Below are 20,558 nucleotides of genomic sequence, written 5' to 3' on the forward strand. Positions count from 1 at the left end.
TCTAACCAACTGAGCTAACTGGCTACCCGTAACAATGTATATTTTAAGCATCTCTGCTAAGGTGTACATGTTAACATCTAAATTTAGTAAGTATATTAAAATACTTTCCTCCAAAATATTCAAAACACGTCCAAATTGAAAAACTTCCAAGTTTCTAAGGTAATACTAAACATATTCAAACTCAAAATTCTTTCTCATTTGTCTTTACCCTGGCGATAACATGTATGTATATACTTTGCTTATAAGGACCCGACCAGAAGTTGTTATCCTACCTCACACAGGTAAAAATCTAGTCTAGTTCCATTCAACAGCCTTCCCTCCTGTTCTCTGATTACAACCCTACTTGTCATTTGTGCCACATCACAAGACAGTTAAAATGTCTGACACACCTGCTACAATGCACATCTACCTTCAAAAATTTAATTCACACAAAAAGTTATAAAAATTGAGTGTTTCTTGCTTCATAAAGAACACAATCAGTATATTGAACATATTACTACATTTTTCCAGTTGTCATAGCTTCTTTCCAGAGAGAACAAAAACTGTATGGTACAGTCTCAAAAATCTGTAGACAATTTAAATCAATAGTCAACATTTAGGAAGTTACATAAATCCACATATTTCTTTATGAAAGACAGAAAGAAGGCAAAATCAGATCAATGATCCTTTGCTGTGTGGTACAACTAAATTCTTAAGAAAATAATTTAATTTAAAATTTTTCTTATCTTTTAAGAGGATTAACTTCTGTGAACATTATAAAAGATTTGCACCACCTGGTGGAAAAGCAAAGATCCAAACACAGTTAAATCTCTTTATTATAGTATAGAGCCATTTCTTAGGTCTTCTTGGATCAAAAACCCTTTTAGGACTCTGATGAAAGCCCTGGGTCCCCTCCTCTCCCCAAAAGCAGGCTCGTGCATGCATACTCACAGCAGCTGCACACTCAAACACACACAAATAATAAGCACTTTCAACAACTGAATCCAGCAGTAGAAAACACTCATCTTTCCCTCTGTTTGCATTTCCTCTTAGCTGCGCAGCATCTGAATCCTTACACTGAGTTGGGAAACCCACCACTGGGTGAGTCCTAGCAGGCAGCCAGGCCCTCCTTCCTCTCCCCAGGGCCACAAGGCTAAATGCCACCCTCCCTGAGCACTGGCGCGATCAGGCTCCTGCACACTGCACCCCAATGGGGTGCTCGGAGGGTTGGCACGCCCCATCACGTGCTGCCCGGGATCCAGGAGTGCCCAGCACAGAAACCTAATCGTTGTTCTTTGTCATGACCTTGCATGTTCTGGCTGCACACACAGCTTCCTACCTGTCTTTTAAAAAGAGATATCCACCTGTGTTGGTGATTATGTGAGCTACGTATCTGATATCATTCCAATGAATTCCTTCTCTGAGTCAGTCTATTTCTAATCTTTGCAATCACAAACTTCCACTTTAGTATAAGCCTCTGCCAATCGTCCTCTTCCCTTCCCCAATCAACCAATCCTATGGCCTTCTTACCAACTGAAGTCAATGGATCAAATGAGGTTTAAAGGGCTATTGGAAGTGAAGATAAAGGACAGAGGGTGGCTAGTCACAAAATGCAAGAATATGGTTATTAGAATTGAAGCAGGATTCCTACAAGCCAACCCCAAAGCGGCTTGTTTACCAGGACAGCTTCCATACCGCTCTAGCTGGGATTGGAGGAACAGGCCTGGGCTCAACCAAAAATAACTGGCAAACTTTAATAAAGAAAACTGATGAAGGAAAGCTAGGTGTCATAGAAACAAAGGACAATGCTCATGGATATATACATGTCTTTAATCAACAAGGTCTGTGCCTTCCTCCCTTAGGTGTGCCACCTGAGGACAAGTACGCCATTGCCCCTTCAGCAAAGCTGACCCAGCATTCCAATTTGAAAAAGGCAACCCTGATTTTCAAAATAATCTCAGAATGTTTTTTGGTTGAAATAGAAACGGACAAGTCTAAATCCTTTTAGTTTAGATAAATACATGGCAAAGAACAAGAAATGATAATTTGCCCAAGGTCACACAGCTGGTTTCCGGTAAGAGTTAGGACCGAGGGGAAACATTTATTCTACGTGCCAGTCACCCGCCAGGTATATTAAATAGAGCATCTGTTTTAATCCTCATCACAAACCTGCGGTGATGGATGCATCATAATTTCATAACACAGTGAAGCTCGGAAGTTAAATGCCTCATCTACAGAGCTCAGAGGCCAAGTGGAGGTTCTAAACTCTATTTGTTCATTCTAGAGTTCATCTTGGTCCCTTCCCTTCCTGGCTTTTCAGTTTGAGAGACGGGGTGGCGTGCGGGGAGGGGGTGTACTTAACCTTTGGTGTGTGCTATATACATGTCTGAGGTCTGGTAAAATCTATGGACCTCTTCTCAGAGTGTTTCTAAATGCATAAAACACATAGGATAAAAAAAGGAAACCAATTACACCAAAATACAGTTCTCAAATATTAAAAAATACATTTGAGAAATTGCAATATCTGGGCTTCTTTATGAAAGTATTAAATGAGACCTAACAGAGCACCTAATAACTACTGTTATTGGCCTTCATAGAAAGAACATCAATAGATCAAAACATTAAAACAGTGAATTTGCATGACATGTCCTAAGAGATATATCGTGTGCCTTAATTTTTCCTACACAAGATGCTTCAAAAGAAAACAATAAATGGTAACTTTATCATTTAGAGTTCACAATGTTGAAGAATTTTTTAAAAAGGCATAACACTCACTGCTACAGCTTACTGCATCCTTTCCCATAATATCCAATAAAACTTGTTTCCCAAATACATAAAACTACATTAACCACAAATATTTTTATATTCAGCTATAACCTACAGCTCAGCAATAAAATGCAGAACGGAATATGGTTTCATGGATCAGGAGTCAGAAAATTTAATTTTTTTCTCTCACATACAGTCTTAAGAAAATCATCACTAATCAATATATAAACGGCCACAACGGCAAATACACAAAGAAATTTACACAGATGAGTATGTTTTGATTCTATGTACTTCACTTGTGTTTACTGAATAGCCAGAAAACCAGATATGTTCAACAGTTATGAGAATGGGGCACAACTAACAAGACAAGTAATGTGTATTTTACTCTGAAAGAAAAATCTGCATGAAGTGAAAGAGGCAGTCCTTTTCCAGCCTCCAAATGACACACACACGCTCCATGACCTGGTCTTCATCACCCACTCTGTGCCCCTTACCCCACTCCTCACTGTTAAATTCTCCTGGGAATAAGACGGTCCTTATTATAAACACACATAGCCTCCATGACTCACACATCTCACCTTTCTTTGCTGCTGTCTCTGCTTAGATGATCTGGCCAACTCCGATTCATCCTCCAAATCCCAGCACACGCATCACCTTCTCTGGAAAGCCACTCTTTTCAACTGTTGCTAGCTTAATGTTTTAAGTGTCCACCAACACAACCACATAAAATCACCTAAGGAGCTTTCCATCCCTTCCACCCCTAGGGATCTAGAGCAGAGCCCAGAACACAACCTGACGAATTAAACTGAAGAATCACTTAGCAAATGCTCAGCTGATGTCTGAAATAATTTCAAATTCTCATATGACTGTCACCTTAACAAAAGTATATCCATATAGACTGTATTCTATAGTATATGTATATTTTTACATATAGCAATCATTTTTTTGTTTCCACAGGATCTCAAAAATTATTATTTTACAAGTCGGGTGACACAGAGGATGAATTTACTGTTCTACATTAAAGGGCATTCAAATCACTTCCACTATTTTCCTGTTAATCACTAAAATGAATGTCTCTGGGCAAGTATCTTTTTTGCCTCTAATAATCTGTTGGGATAAATTTCCAGAAATGGAACACCTGGGTAAAGGAGTTTATTTAAAGGGGCTTATACTCAGGTACAAAGCTCCACCGTGTCGTCACAACAGATGACTGTATTTATTCCACACAACCTCAGATGAACTGGGTGGTACTTATTTTAAGTATCAAACACATTGGTAAATAAAATTGTTATCTCTACACTGTTCCCACTTCCAATTTTTTCACTACTGAGAGTAATTTTTCCACATATTATTTGATCATTTGTAATTTCCTTTGTCTGTTTACCTATTATCTCTTCTTATATATTAGAATAAGCTATCTTTTTAATATTAACTTTGTTTACCAGCTCTGAGATAAATATTTTATATTTTTATATCTGAGTTCTAATTCTCCAAACCTGACAGTGTAATTGTGGGGACAGAGCCCCAGAGAGTAGTTTACAGGCTCTCGGCCTCACGTGGAAGGGTGCTGGCTCGGGTGGTGGATGGCCGTCGGCTGTGGCTGATTGGCCGTCGGCTGTGGCCGGTTAGCCAATTGGCCGCTGGTATAACTGCTGCGACTACGGAGAATTGCCGAGGAGCCGCGCAGAGCCTAGCAGAGCCGAAGAGAGCGGAAAAGAAGGACGAGCCGCAGGTAGACGCTGGAGCGCAGAGAGAGGAACAGAGGAGAGAGTGGAGAAGAGTCGTCGGTCGGTTGGTTGGCGGAAAAGCGGACGGCAGGTCGGCGCCCGGTGGGCCCAGCCTCCAGTGAGACCGTGGTGGTATGACTCCCCTACCTATGGCTCCGTGGGTGTTCCTTTTTGGCCTCACCATATCCTGCGTTCTTGTGTGGGGAGCGGGAGCAGAGACCCCGCAGGCCGCCCCGCCTGAAAGATGGCGCAGCGAGAAGGCCTCCACGCACGACAAATGGCACAGCGAGCAGGGTCTCCCGCACGACAGTAATCTTTCCAGAGGTCTCAATGTTCTGCTATGTTTTCTTTTTTTCTTTATACCTACTCTTTAAAATTTAAGTTGATTTGTGGTGTTGTTTCAGTACCTTACCCCCCAAATACCTACTCAGTTAATCCCAACATTGATTTTTAATTATGCTTCCCTGTTTATGTGTGTATGTTTATGCATGTGTGAGAATAATTCCAAAATGTAAATGTTAGAAAATAAGATTCACTTTAGAAACAGATTTTTGGAAACAACCAATTTTGCAGATATACATACAAGACCACAGAGCAAGGAGACATGAAAAGTAAAACGAACATATGCAATTTTTCACTATACTTAGATTTACTTTTCAATGGGTCCTGACACTCTACCTCTCTGACTGTTGTTATATTTCATAAAATATACGACCATAACTCTTTCCTAAACCAATAATGCATATGAATTTGAAAAGGATAATTATTTAATCCTATAGGCAGAATTCTATAGAATAAATATGGATACTTTTGGAAAGATTTAGCTGTTCAGCTAAGCAGATATATTCCCACTTTATTTTTCAAATAACTTGGAAAAATCCTGGATAGTTTTCATTATCACAGACTAAACTCACAGGTCAATTTGAGCCCAAACCATATATGAGTATGTAGTCATACACGGACAGACTCTAATATATATGCATACATACTTTATGTAACTAAAAATAATATCCACATCCATGAGGTGTCAGTAGTTCTTCATACATTTGGTAGCAAGATCTTAATTCACGCAAATGGTATTTTTCCCAAATTGAACATGTCCAACCCGAGCTTACTCATGCTGTTTTTCCAGGATATTTTTGTTAAGATCCTGCACTTACATGGCTTTTCCAGTGACATGTCAGGTCAGACGCCACATGCAGCCTGGCCCAACCCTCAAGTGGAGAAATCACACCAACTGCCCAGGCTACTCTCCTTAGCTATGTCCCTCACCACTGAATTCCTCTTTCTCTCTTTCAGGCTCCCACATGAAGGGAAATCAGAAAAAAAAAAGTAATACGTGTGTGTGTTTCTGTGTGTGTGTGTGTGTGTGTGTGTGTATGTGTGTGTATATATACATATTGACATGTATATATACACATATGTATACAGAGGGTGCCAAAAAAATCTATACACATTTTAAGGAAAACTGTATTAAAATGGTAATACTGAATGTATATATACCAATAACAAAGCAATAAATACAAGTCACGTTTGACTTCTGCAATTAAAGAGGTGCTCAAAGCGGTTACCATCAGAGTCCAGACACTTCTGATTATGATGAACTACTGCTTGGGCAACGTTGACCAAAGCGTCCACTTGTACACATATTTTTGGCACCCCAGGTACACGAGGTAAGACAATTAGGTTCGCGATCTTGTCCCAGAAAATGTGCTACATACCTCACTGCTGAATATCACTCCAGTCACCTTCAAAGGTACTACCCTGGGAACCTATGCACTGACGCCTAGCCCACCCTTCAAAGCAATTTTGGAACTCTTTTTCTGGAATGGCCATCAGAGCTGTCATCATATTACCCTTGACGTCCTGAGTGTCATCAAAATGTCTTCAATATTTCTTTTATCTTCAGGCAAAGTCACTAGGGGCCAGATCAGGTGAGCAGGGAGGGTGTTCCAACACAGTTATTTATTTTTGACTAAAAACGCCCTCACAGACAGTGCCGTGTGAGCTGGTGCACTGTCATGATGCAAGACCCATGAACTGCTGGTGAAAAGTTCATGTCGTCTAACTTTTTCACGCAGCCTTTTCAGCACTTCCAAATAGTAAACTTGGTTAACTGTCCGATTAATACAGATTCATAATGAATAATCCCTCTGATATCAAAAAAAGGTTAGCAACATCAGTGCAACAAGTTCGCAAAGTTAATTGTCAGACCTCGTATATAGGTATGCACATGTAGGTTTCATGTACTAAAACGGGGACTTGGGGAATTAGTTCAATGTGAACAGAGAAAATAAAGAGACTTCCTATGGTTTGAGGGGTCGTTCCCAATGGACCAGGAAGCACTGCCTCCCTTCCCAGTCTCTCCTGGCAGCACTGGTTGCCTCATGGCACTTACCACTTTGTACCTGCTATGCTTAGGAGCTTGTCTTATCGCGCCTATTGAACAGCAGGGCCTTGGAGGCTGGCATTTCTGCCAGAGTCACTTCGGCATCCTCACAGCACTCAGGGGGCATGACACCTTGCACAGTTTTCCTGAGCGCACAAGGAAAAATATCCAATCTATCCAGAATAAAAAGTCTAAACCCTTACTTCATTTAATAAAACTCTTCTAAAAATTTGATCATAGGCACTGTTGCCAAAAATATGGTTTTTAAAGCCTAAGGGAGAAAAGTAATCATTTTTATAAACCTGCTATCGGCCTGTCTCAAGAGACACATTTGTATCAAGAGTTTCATAGAAATGACATGCGTATGTGTATGTAACTCTACACTTTAGTCTTGCAACAAATACTGTTGCTGAAAGACCTTTTAATGTTTACAAAATCCATTACTTAACTATGGAACTTTGGCTGTATCATGTTTGTTACCGGCATGTATCAGACCTCATTCCAGACGGCACAGGGCTGCAACTCCAAGTGAGAGGTGACTGCCTGTGAAACGTCTGCATAATCCCATCCACCCTGTAACCAGCAACTTCCTGATTTCACTTTATAATGAAGGAGCTCTGAATCCTAATTTCCTGTATGTCTAGATTCTGCAATGTCAATATTGTGAAATTTATAGCTATCCAAGTACTGTATTTTCAAGAATTACTCTAGATAAACATGTTATACACAACAAACACATTCTTCAGAAGAGATTAAAGGCTTCAAAAAGAAAAGGCAGTGTCTAGAAATTTAACTTTAAAAAAATTTAATAAAAAGCATTATAAAATATTCTGGCATAAGGTACACTGCCTAAAGTTAAGTAAAATGTTAAGAGGAATTGTTAACTTCTAAGAATCATATGAAAGTATGGTTACTATTGAGAGGATCTGGATATGCCATAGTCCGATCACGTCCTCTCTATAACCAAAGATGACATTAAAGCCTGAAGTAACCAAAGGTAACACCTCCTCCATGTTGACTTAAATATCATAGGAGCGAGCCTCTGGTCCAGCAAGATCCAAGAAAATTTCCTGTAACAGTCTTTAATTATCTTAACTAGACACCTTGTTTTGCCCCTTCCAATCATGTCCTGAGACTGTCTAGATAATGATCTACCTTCTTTCATTTTATAGACCTCTCCACAAGACAATCTTATACACAGTAAGTCCTCACTTAACGTTGATAGGTTCTGTGACTTAAATAGAAACGATGGTTAACAAAACCAATTTACCATAGGCTAAATGATATAAACAAAATTAACTTCCTATGGCATCTCATCAATATTATAATGAAATGATTTTATTCGAGGACCTACTGTATATATGAGCTCATTCACCATAAAGTGGCCGTAAAAAGTTTCATTGTCACTGATAAGCACATAAAATTTATAGTTTAGAAAGAAAATCAATCACTATGAAATACTGGGAACATTTGGATATCTGAAAAGAGCATTCAACCAAAACGTACTCTTAAGGAAAATAAAGTGTATGCTTCAATTACTGTATAAAGTACCAACATTATCTATAAAAGGAAACGAAAACATAAGAAATAAAGTTAGGTAAAGCAAGAGGTAGATAATCTGATAAAGAAAAACTTACCAAAACTACATTCCCAACCCATAGCTTTTTGGGTGGGTACACTAACAACATTTACTGAAGACCTACTACGTGCCAGATGCTTTATCTATGTTATATTTATTCTTCACAATAACTCATCAAATAGATATCATCCACAATTTAAGGTGAGGAAACACAGAGGGATCAAATAACATTTTGTAAATGACAAACCTAGTGAGTCGCAGAATCAGGATTCAATCCCAATTCCACAACTTCAAACTCCAAAGCCCTTGCTTCCCCCCACCAATTAAACCACACTTTCAGTGATAGAAACTTAGACATAAAAGTTATCGGTGGGCTAATATTTGTAGTATAAATTTTTTAAACTTTAAACTTTACTGATAAAATTTTTAATCAGTAATGGCTACAACAGTATCCCAAATGTACAATCATTGTACTTCGTATCTTTAAAAAACTAACCAGATTTTCAGCCAACATGAGGTGTCTCTCTGAGCAGTCCCAAGTAGGACACTTGCCAAATACCTTGTGCAACTTGATGTTCTCAGAGCCCAGACTGGTGCCCACTGCGAGGGGATGCTCAGAACACCTTCGGAGGAAATGCAGCAATTACAATATGAGGAGGTTGATTTATCCTCTCCCTAAAACACAACTTACAGAGCTAGACAAAACTCAAAAACAGCCAGTTCAGCACTCTGCAAATCAACCAAAGCCATACACAAGCTGAGAGTGTTTCTCCGTGAAGAGTACTGAACTACAGGTAAGAGCAGCACAGCACAAGCCTAAGGTTCTGTTCTTCTGTTTTTAATTAAAGTTTATTGGGGTGACAGTGGTTAGTAAAGCTATATAGATTTCAGGTGTACAATTCTGTAATACATCATCTATAAATCCCATTGTGTGTTCACCACCCAGAGTCAGTTCTCCTTCCATCACCATATATTTGATCCCTTTTACCTTCATCTACCACCCCCTCCCCCCTTACCCTCTGGTAACCACTAAACTGTTGTCTGTGTCTATGAGTTTTTGTTTCTTCATTTGTTTGTCTTGTTCTTTTGTTTTCAGTTTTATATCCCATATATCAGTGAAATCACATGGTTCTCCACTTTTTCTGTCTGACTTATTTCGCACCCCCTTGCCTCCAGCCCCATCAGAGCAGCAGTTCTACGGAAAGAGGTGAGCTGAGAAAACCAACAGCTTCACTGCCACTGCCAGGCCAGGCTCACTAGAAATGGAGACTGTCAGTCAAAGTGGCAATCCCAGCAGCGAGAGAACACAGAGGCCTGCGACTGCTAGCCTGTGGCTGAGGTCCTATTCAGACCAAGCAAGAGACCAGGAGACCGGCCAGGACTTAATAGGGAGTCCTGGGCGATGAGACAACCACCATGCCCTTGATAAACTCTCCACAGACAGCCCAGGTTGACCAGGTTCTGCACATGCATCAGACACTACCCACACATCTCTTGCCGACAGAGATCATATCTACACACACACAGAAGATGCGAGCAGGTGCAGCTGAAAGTCAAAGCCAGGGCACACATGAAAACTGCCAGAAATCTGAATGTGTTCCCCAGACCCACACACAGATCTATTAGCAGAGTGTGAATGCTTTACCGACTCAAGGTCAACCTCTGATCACTAACTGAACACAAAACTATGTTGCCACAAGAATGCCCCTGGGAAGCTGGAAAGCCTTTAAAGTTAACAAGAAAACAAACAAACCTGAACAGAGACACCAGCAGCCACACAATATGGGAGCAAGAGCCTTCACAGATTTACTCCAGCAAGTTACTAAACAAACAAAACAACAACAAAAATAACAACTCAGGAGCAAAAATCAGAACCCAAAATTGCTAAAAGCTATATCTGAAATGTAAAATAGCCAACAAAAAAACTTGATGACATGAAGGGAAACCAAAAGTGTGACACATATTAGGGAAAAACAACAGTCAATAGAAACTCTCTCGACTGTCCCCAAATGTTGGATTAAACATGTTGGATTAAACAGGTTAATACTTCAAAGTAGCTATTATATGAATATAAACTTTTAAAAAATTGAAGGAAACCATGTGTAAAGAATTAAAAGTATGTCACTGATAATTCAACAAATAGGGAATCTCAATAGAGATATGAATTATAAAAAAGAGAGCCAAATGGAAATTCTGGAGTTGAAAAGTACAATAAATGAAATAAAAATTGACTAGAGGGGTTAAAAGGAAATTTGAGCTGGCACAGGAAAAATTCAGTACAGGTGATGATACCTCAATGGAAATATGCAATCTCAAGACCAGACAGAAAAAAGGTCAAAGCAAAATGAACACGGCCTCAGAAATCTGTAAAACAACATCAAGTTTACCAACATATGTGTAATGGGAGGACAGTAAAGGGTGGCAAAAATATTTCAAAAATAATGGCCTAAAACTTCCCAAATTTGATAAAAAGCAAATCAAGTAATCTCCATTTCCAAGGTGTTCAACTCAAACTCAAAATATGATAAACACAAAAAATCCACACCTCAACACATAGTATTCAAACTGCTCAAAAACAAAGAGAAAAACTTGAAAGTAGCAAGTAAACAAAATAATTCGTCATACACAGAGAAAAACAGCATGATAAATAGTTGCATTCTCCTCGGAAACAGTGAAGGCCAGAAGCAATGGAATGTCCAGAGTGCTGAAGGTGGGGAGTGGGGGAATTTCAGCCAAGAATTCTATAACCAGAAACAACTCTTCAAAATGAAGAAAAAAAAAGACATTCCATGATTTATTTAAAAAAGAGAGTTTGTTGCCAGAAGATCTGCATTACAAAAAATGCTACATGAGGTCCTTCATGTTGAATGGACATGGCAGAGACGATAACTCGAATTCGCAAGAAGAAAAGTACCAGAAATGGTAAATATAGAAAAATAACACATAAGAAGGTAGTGACATACAGACAAACAGAAGTATGAGGCAAATCGAATAGAAATAAAATGGCAGACATACATCCAACAGTAACAACAGTCATATTAATATGAATGGAATAAACACCCACTGAAAAGACAAACTGTCAGACTGGATGAAAGAGCAATTCCAACAACATGCTGTCCACAAGAGACCAATCTTAGGTTCAAAGAAACCAAAGATTCAAAGTAACAGGGTAGGGAAAGGTATGCATGCAAACAGCAACCCTAAGAGAGCTGGAGTCTCATTATATCCGGTAAAACAGGTGTTAACAACCAACTTGACCTAGGTGACATTTACAGAACTCTCCAGCTTAGGGCAGCCTTGGACATGACTGCTTACAACACTATTCATAACAACCCAAACAAACCTCAAAACCATCCAGTCGTCCATCAACTGGTGCATGGATAAATCAAACTGATATATTCACTCAATAGGATGTTACTTAATCAAAGGTAACAAAAATCCTGCGATATGTTACAATGTAGATGAATCTCAAACACAGGATGCTAAGTGAAAGAAGCTGACATAAAATACTTAAGTTATATGATCCTATTACATGAAGTGTCCAGAAAGGGAAAATTCACTAAGCATCACTGAGCTGTACACTGACCTGTAATGGCTGAATTTTACTGCATGTAAATTAAATCTTAACAAAGCTATTAAAAAATATATTGTGCAATGATTTGACTGAGGCAACAAACTACTGTCTGGAGCCTGAAAAAGGCATCCCACTCTTTCATGAAAGAGCGTATCACCAAACTCAGTGCAAACTCTAGCTCCTCAATGATGTAGTGTGAATGCTAACTCATCATTCACGTAACTCATCACTCACATGGCATTCATTCCATCGAAACATCACAGAGGAACGTAAACTATCCACATATAGAAGATAGCCACGCAGTCACATGTGGACTTATATGTTAACTGATCATTACGTATCTGTTCACTCATCCAGTGGTGCCCAGCTGCCTGGACTTTCACGTGTAAGCCATTATGGCCTTTAGGTCTTCAACTATAATGTCCTAGGAGACAGGGCCAGAGCTGTTAAACTCCACAGAGTGTCCAACACCTCAGAGCAGGGCCTACAGAAGTCCAGACTGAGGCTCACAGAGATGTGGCCAAACTGGCCCTTTGTTTTCACCTCACTTCGTGACCACCATAGGCTCTTCTTTTCACTGAGAAGGAAGCATTAACAGTTACTGATTCTCACACCTCATCTGAGCCAGATGCCAACACTGGCATGAACCAAAATAGGCTAATGTTACAATGTCTGTGGAGAACTGACACTGGTTTCAAAAGTATTTCTCAACATACTCACATCGTTATTATGAACTCAGTCAAGCCTATCCTTAACACAAGATTATTTAAACTTAAGAAAAATAAAGTAAAAACACCACAACACAAAAATATCATTTTCTCCACTCACTCTCCTCACATTACCCCAAAGCCATCAGAAATAAAGAATTACCCAGAGATGAAAGGAAGTGTTGCAGGAACACTGAGAATTCAGACATACCAGAAATGTCATCGTGTTCTCAAAAAACTAAGTACAAATCCTAATGCCTAATGTGCTACTAGCAGTTATCACTCAGATGACCTGTCCCTTTCTCAAGGTCCCATTCTCAGCACACTACTCACAAGTGGCAGGACGGCCTCTTCGGGCACATTTCTTAGAAGGCACTCTTCTCAAGGACGTCTCTATTTTCTGAAGAACAATCCTTCACAAGATGTTTGGTGCACAGCACTGTAAATTACTGCTTATGATATTTTTCTACCACTGAGAGTTAAATACAGAGGTGACTAATGGAGACAACACAATTAGACAAAGGGCGGTATTCTCGCTGACGGAAGAGCTGGCTCCCCGACAAGCGAGGCCTTTGGGTGGAGACCCACGATCCGGCATCAGAATATCAAGAGCAAGTGAAGTTTTTGGGTGAGATCAACTCAACCTCTAAGGCTTTCCTTTCCCCTTAGAACCACATGCAAAGGGACTTCTTCCCAAAATGTGAATTCCCTTAACACGCTTGGCAGGCAGCAGAGAACAGACCCTCCCCTCCCGTCACATACAGTGTCCTCTATAGAAAGATGGAGCATTCTTACTTATTCCCAAACCTAAACAGGTTTCTAAATAAATAATCTATTTCTTAGACAGGGGTCAGCAAGGTCTTTCTGGAAAGCGTTAGACAGCAAATATTCTGGGCTTTGTGAATCACGTGCAACTAATACTCGACTCTGGCGCTACAGCACGAAAGCAGTCACAGACAACACGGAAATGATGGGCACGGCTGTGTTCCAATAAAACTGTATGTACAAAAGCAGGTAGAAGATTGAATTTGACCAGAAGACTGTAGTTTGCTGACCTTGCCCTAGAATAACAGCTATTTTTCAAGCTAAAAAGGAAATTACATATCAACATCACACCCCCACACCCATTCCCGTGCCTTGTTCTCAAGGAAGAAACTAAATCCAAGTTATTTACTCTTTTGCTGCTTTGTTCATATGCATGAAGATGATTTTCTGAAATAAAAACAGATATTGCCTCGTTCTTTTAACCCACCATCCTGTTTCCTGGATGTCAACAAAACATACTGACTCTAGATGGAGGTGTTTTGTGTTTGTTTTTTTAATATACTTTATTTTTTAGAGCAGTTTTAGGTTCACAGCACAATTGAGAGCAATGCACCCCCTCCACCTACACATGCACGGTGCCCCCACTGGCAACCTCCCCACCAGAGTGCTATGTTTGTCACAAATGATGAACATGACTGACATGTCATTATCATCCAGACTCCACAGTTTACATCAAGGTCACTGTTGGTGGTGTACATTCCATGGGTTTAGACAAATGTCTAAGGACACGTATCCACCATTACAGTATCACAGTTTTCACTATTCTAAAAATTATCCGTGGGGAGGTTGTTTTCTCATTTCAAAGTATTAATGTTGTAAGATAGTCCCTAGCCTCTGATAATCTTCTGTAAATACTCAGTATAAAAGAGCTCACCTTGGAAACTTTATAATTATAATAAAATCTACACATATCAAATAGAGTGTCCTTTCCTCTTCTTCCTTAACATTTCAAGGTCATTAGAGAAATCCACTCTAATCAAGCAAACTAGACCAACAAGCACTTCTATATGATTTCCCCCCATTCTTTTTTCTGCCAGTCTCATAACAACTTATTTTCTCTGCCAATCAATCCCTTCTTTAAAAACCCATCTCAAAACTGCCCCATGAAGGTTTTCATTGAGAAAAAATTAATTCCTCCAAGTATTTTCTGATTGCTTGTATCCCACCCAGATTTTTTTTGCTCCATTTTTCTTTTGAGAATTCTACATTGCAGGTACCAAATAACATGAAATTACATACTTATTGCTTTATATTGCCTATATATCTTTTTCACATGATTGAGGACATATATAAAACTCTTAGGAGGCAGGTATGAGGTTTTATTTCTCAGCATAGTATACTAGCATGTTCATTTTTCATAGAATCTCCTAACCCTGATCCCTTAAAAGGGTTCTTCATTTGCCCTTTGTCTACATCTGAAATCTGGAAGAGTCCACATATATCTAAAATAGTACACGTTTTCTATCTTCTTTTGTACCTACTGCATGAGGAAAAATTATACAATATTTTCTTCTATAATTTACTTAGAATTTTAATATTTTCCATATTAGTTTCCCCAGAAATAGTTTCTAAGTCTTTATGTCCCAAGTTTCAACTGTTATGCTGAGACTCACGTTTACATAATGTCATTCTCCATTTTAAATACAACATCTCTACTTTCAACTACATACTACTAAGCAAATCATGTAAGCAAACATCGCTGATGGAACAACTATTTTTTCTCTCTTGAAGAGTTTGGAAATTCCCTTGATTGTTTACAATGGCAACTCTAACTTGGGAGTAATGTACACACACAACTCTGAAATGGATTCCCAACAATTAAAGACCTAGAGGGGAAAACAAAGCCCTTCAAATCCTGACCTCCTGAGTAACCTCAGCTCATATGCACTATGCTTGACAAGCTTTATTTTGTAATAGGGACGGACAGCACTTCCAAGCTCTAAGAACCAGAAAAGCTCTTTCTACTTTCAACATTAACAAGCATAAGCATGATCGTTAAAAGCAAAGCTATTGTTGACTCCTAGCTGTGGAACCCTGGGCAACTGGCAACCTCTCTGTACCTCACTCCCACATCCATAAAATTGGGGCAATAATGTTCCTATTTCACATGGTTTTTAGGATTAAATAAGCAAACATGCAAAAAGCACTCAGAGTAGAGACTAGTACACACACCTGTGAGCAGCTTAGCTCTTTTCATCACCATAAAAATCACATAACACAACCTCCCTCTTGCCACTGGGCCACAGAAAACAATAACTATGGGAAGCAATATGATTTAAGAAATGTATTCTAAAGACCACTCCACAAATATCATCTCAAACAAGATATAAATAAGCTGCTCAAAATCAATTCACTTAAACATCTTTGACCAACTTTCTCAACTGTAAAACTAGGAAGATGAATTAAATGACCGCCAAAGTCTGTCCTTGCCAGCAGTAAAACCTGTGTAATTCTCTTGTAAAGGCATATAAGAAGCTAGTAACATAAAACTCCCTGGCACACTTGCATCGTTTAACTACCTGTGTACCAGCTCAGTTCATCTTTATTTAAACTGCCAAACACTGCCCCAATTATATATTTAATCTATTTCTATTTGGATACCGTACCTACTGAGCACTTACATGATGAACTGATCTTTTTCTTCACTGGCCAATCTGAAAGACTTGGAAGGTAAGTGCATATAAGCACACTTCAAAATGCAAAACAATCCGTATGTTTGAGTAAATTCATACTCTAATCATAGAGGCACCCAGAAATATCACGTGTATATAGACACCTAAGTACCATAAAAATCAAGCTTTGCATCAATCAAGTAGATATAACTCTTAGACTACTATGGTTCAGTTTCACACTTGGTGACAGCTATTCTAGGTAATTACATAGTAGCCAACTGTTTTGTGATCACTCTATATTTTTTAATGCTTTTGCATGGTAGCACAGTCTTGGAATATTTTCTAGAACAAAATTCATCATGGAAAATTTCTAGAACCTTCTGAACACTTTTCATTTTAGGGTTGTAAAAAAAAAAGTCAGAATTAATACAGTGCTGCACCATATATGGTCAACACCTTCTGAAAGGATGATTTGAGTATTGAGAAGAAAGGAGCCTATTTCGTTGTTTTTGTGTCATAGTGAATAATGGCTAACATTATTACAGACATCAAATGCTTTATAAGAATATCTGAGCATTATTTGTAATTGTCACACTATTAATATGCAAAAGAGTACTGTTAAAATGTTTTAAAAGATTAAATACGTAAATAAAAAATAAGGCAATTAATTTATTCATAAAATATTTTTTCAGATAACACACGAGTCAAATTTAACACACTTTTTCAAATTACACTGTGTTCCAAATGTGGAGCTTAAAAATGTATGTATATGATAGATTTTATGCACACTATGTTTTTTTCTGTTCTATGGTAAGATAAAATTATACCAATTCAGAACATATTTTGTGCAAAGATGTTCTAAAATAAAAATCATTACTCTGATTAATCATATTATTACATTTTATATTTGCTTTTAAAAAGAATAAAGCATTTGGTTAATAAGTATTCAAAAAGCATCAAATAAGCTCTCAACATGAGCTGTAGAACAATTATCTGCCAAAAAAAAAAAAAAGAGAGGCTTGCTATATTAAGTTTTTTCCTCCTATTTTTATCCTAGTCAAACTGAATATGATAGCACCTAATAACTCCAAATTGCTTTTTTACCTACATCATCACAAACCATTTTTTTAAGTTACTACTTATTTCCTTTCTAGCTACAGTCACATACAGTTTTTTTTTTTTTAACTAAGCTGTGCAGCTGTTTACAAGATTTCTGATTTCTCAACTCCAAGGCTGTCAGCACAGAACACCTGACCTAACATTCAAATGTGAAAAATAATGCATACATAGCTGGAACTCTATCTGAAAATCATCAAAATTAACCTATTCTACTTATAAACTCAACAAGATAATCCCACATAACAAGAAAACAGAACATTTTATTCATCGTAGATGATTTTATAAACAAGCAAACTGGAGTGGGCCCACACACTGATAGTAAATGAAAATATTCATATTAATCAGATTACTCCTGAAAACCCAGTTGGGTTTCTCTGGTCTTCTCACAGGAGGGAAGCAGAGGATGGAGAAAGGGTACCATCTCGGCATCTAAGTAACAGTGATGACCACAGCACTTCATTTCAATCCCACGTGACTGTAACGTGCACACTGTTAAAAACAGTTCAATGAAAATACAATAGACACTAAAAATCGGTTTCCTGAGAACCAGGTGCACACAAAGTATTATATTTAACTTCATTCAATGTTATCAAAAAAATGAGGCAAGGTTTGAATGAGTCTAGGTTGACAAATTGAGGAGGCAGCACAATGGGTAAGAATTTTCCTTCCCCAATTATTTTCTGCACGGACCTGCCTCTTTCAAACCCCAGGCCTTGAGTAGTCAGGACAAGGAGACACATCAGTAACTGACGCTGAGCACATTGTGCAGCATCGAAATGTAAGTAAACATCTCACAGGTGTCCCACCAGGTCCTCTCTCTGCAAAGCATACGCAAGTCAAGAGTTTGACAGAAACCAGTTTTTTAGAGCAAGTGGCCACTCTCTGCATTGAGTGTTTACCATGTGTCAGGCTTTGTGCCAAATGCTTACACTTGTGTATCATCTAATGTTATCTCTAGTTTACAAAGAAACCAACAATCCAGCTCGTCCCTGATAGCCTGAAGCCGAACACTGTACCACCATGTTTCCCCCAAAATAAGACCGGGTCTTATATTAATTTTTGCTCCAAAAGACACATTAGGGCTTATGTTCAGGGGATGTCATCCTGAAAAATCATGCTAGGGCTTATTTTCCAATTAGGTCTTATTTTCGGGGAAACATGGCATTATACTAGAGTTCGAAGAGATAAACTCCTGGAGTCCTATGGCAAACCTTATGTAAAACAAAGTTAATAATAATTACAGCAAGTCCTCGAATAACCTCCTTTTGTTCCAAGCTGTATGTGATAACACTGATGAGCTGCTGTGGTAACTTAACTCTTGTTTGTATCACTTAGCCAATGGTAAAATCAGTAGTTCGTTACAGAACCTATAGAGGATATTAAGTGAGGACTTACTGCTCAAGCAATTTAAATTTTGCATTTTAACCGGCTTCTTAAGTGGAGGCTACTCAATTTGCTAAACAAATTTCATGAACACAAATCATCTTTCACCTTCTAGTCTGCTAAAGACCTAATGTAAATATTCTTTTCTTGAGCACAGATGACTAAAAATCTTTTTAGACACATAATTTATATCCAGCTAAGATGACAGACCTGTAGGAAAATAATTATGACGCAGTATTAAAAGGTGAGGCACCTGTAGACACAAGCAATGGACGCTCATTAGATGTTGGGGAGGAGGGGTGACAAGGGGAGAAGACAGGAAGAAAGGGGGGGAAAACTCAAAGAAGAAGTGAAATCTTCTTTGGCAGAAACACCTCCCACACGGAGTAAGAAAACAGAGTGGAAATGGTTAAGGGGGAAGAGAGACTTTCCAGAAAGAGGAGCAAGCACAGAAATACTGGACTTGCGTGCTGAGCTCCTGAAATGGCAAAAGACTATTCATCAAACAGCCTGGAGAACAAGGCCAAACCGTGGTGAGTTTGTCCTAGCCCAAGTCAGGACTTTAAACTTCATTCATCTTATAAGGTGACAGGCATCCATAGATCCCACGTGTGGGTCCCTGGCTATGCTCTGGTCACCTCCTAAGGGCTACTTCTCACATTATAAAAAAGTTGGCTCTCAGTGGGGGAAAATAAGTCTGGGGTTTTTTCCTTTTTTGTTTTCAGTGTGTTCAGAGCCAAATGCATTCAACCAATAAAAATGAAAAACAGCTACACCAAATTCTCAAAATATGTTTTTCAAAAGTTTAATGCTTAGCATTTTCCACACTGATGTTCAATCTTCAAGTAGATGAGTCTTTGAAACCCTAGGTCCAAACTGAACTAAAATAGGTAAATACCTATTTTCTTTTTTTCCAAAGCTTTGAAACATATTCACAGTATTGACTGGCGGAGCACAGAAAAATAGCCCTGTATCTTAAGGGGACTGACATGAGTCCCTGCCAGTCCCCAGTTCCTCCATTCCATGTTACCCAAGGGTCCAAGCAAAGACCCAGAAGGCCGTGGAGAGCAGTGATCAGTAAGGAATGACGCTGGGGTGGATGGCACTGCCGTGACGTCACTCATCACAATCACACATGGGAGCTCTACGGCCCTGGATTTGGCCACATAGTGGCCGGGGGACCTAGGACAATATACACAGAGTTTCTTCTGACCACCAAGTGCAGGTCTCACCCCCTCCTTCAACGTCACATAGTGTGTGTCAGTGTTAAACTCTATCCACCTGCATCATGCAAACAGGTCCAAAGAAAGGTTCTCTGTTTGCTTCACATGGCTGAGGGTGAAGAGACCAGAATTCAACAAACCCCACTCCTACAAAGTGAACAGATCACCTATCAGGTCTAATTCTGTCTCAGTTATGCCCCAGATTCACGTCCTGCCTCTGACATAGCGGTTCTTCCCTACTTTTCCACTAAAGACTCCCTAACATGAGAAAAGTATAATCTCCTATGGGAGTAGTCTGTGCATGCTGAATTTTAAGTCCATGCAAATTCGCTCTCTTCCTCCATGACAGATCCCTGTATGTACCTTTTACGTGTATAATACTTTAATACGTGAGTATGCACACATGTACACATATTCTCCCCAAAGTAAAATTCATATTCCAGAAAGTTACATTATGTTCCTGTATCCTGTGGTTTTCCATATCTACAGCACTATCCCAAGTCCAGGTGAAGAACCAAGAATAAATCCAAGTTATATTTTAAGAATTAAAACTGCCATGGAAGCATAATAAATATACAATTTGAGATATTTCTTAAAGTTTAAATTTTTTATTTTTGACTTAATTACCAAACACAAGACAAACACTTTACAGACGATTTTCCCAGGAAGTCGAAA

The 20,558-nt window shown here is 38.8% G+C and overlaps 1 protein-coding gene across 6 annotated transcripts in view; it reads right to left on the minus strand.

Annotated features, from left to right (window-relative positions):
• The window catches only part of HIVEP1 (HIVEP zinc finger 1), a 134,069-nt gene that overhangs the window by 103,532 nt on the left and 9,979 nt on the right, over positions 1–20,558 (minus strand). For 5 of the 6 annotated variants that reach the window (XM_074335228.1, XM_074335227.1, XM_074335223.1 and 2 more), the window contains one exon: positions 10,194–10,262. The exons of the other annotated variant lie outside the window; for it this stretch is intronic. In XM_074335228.1, the coding sequence (XP_074191329.1) occupies positions 10,194–10,262 (69 nt within the window). The remainder of the gene's footprint in view (positions 1–10,193; positions 10,263–20,558) is intronic. 6 annotated transcript variants of the gene reach the window in all.

Source organism: Rhinolophus sinicus, linkage group LG06, assembly GCF_036562045.2.
Source record: "Rhinolophus sinicus isolate RSC01 linkage group LG06, ASM3656204v1, whole genome shotgun sequence".
Lineage (NCBI taxonomy): Eukaryota > Metazoa > Chordata > Mammalia > Chiroptera > Rhinolophidae > Rhinolophus > Rhinolophus sinicus.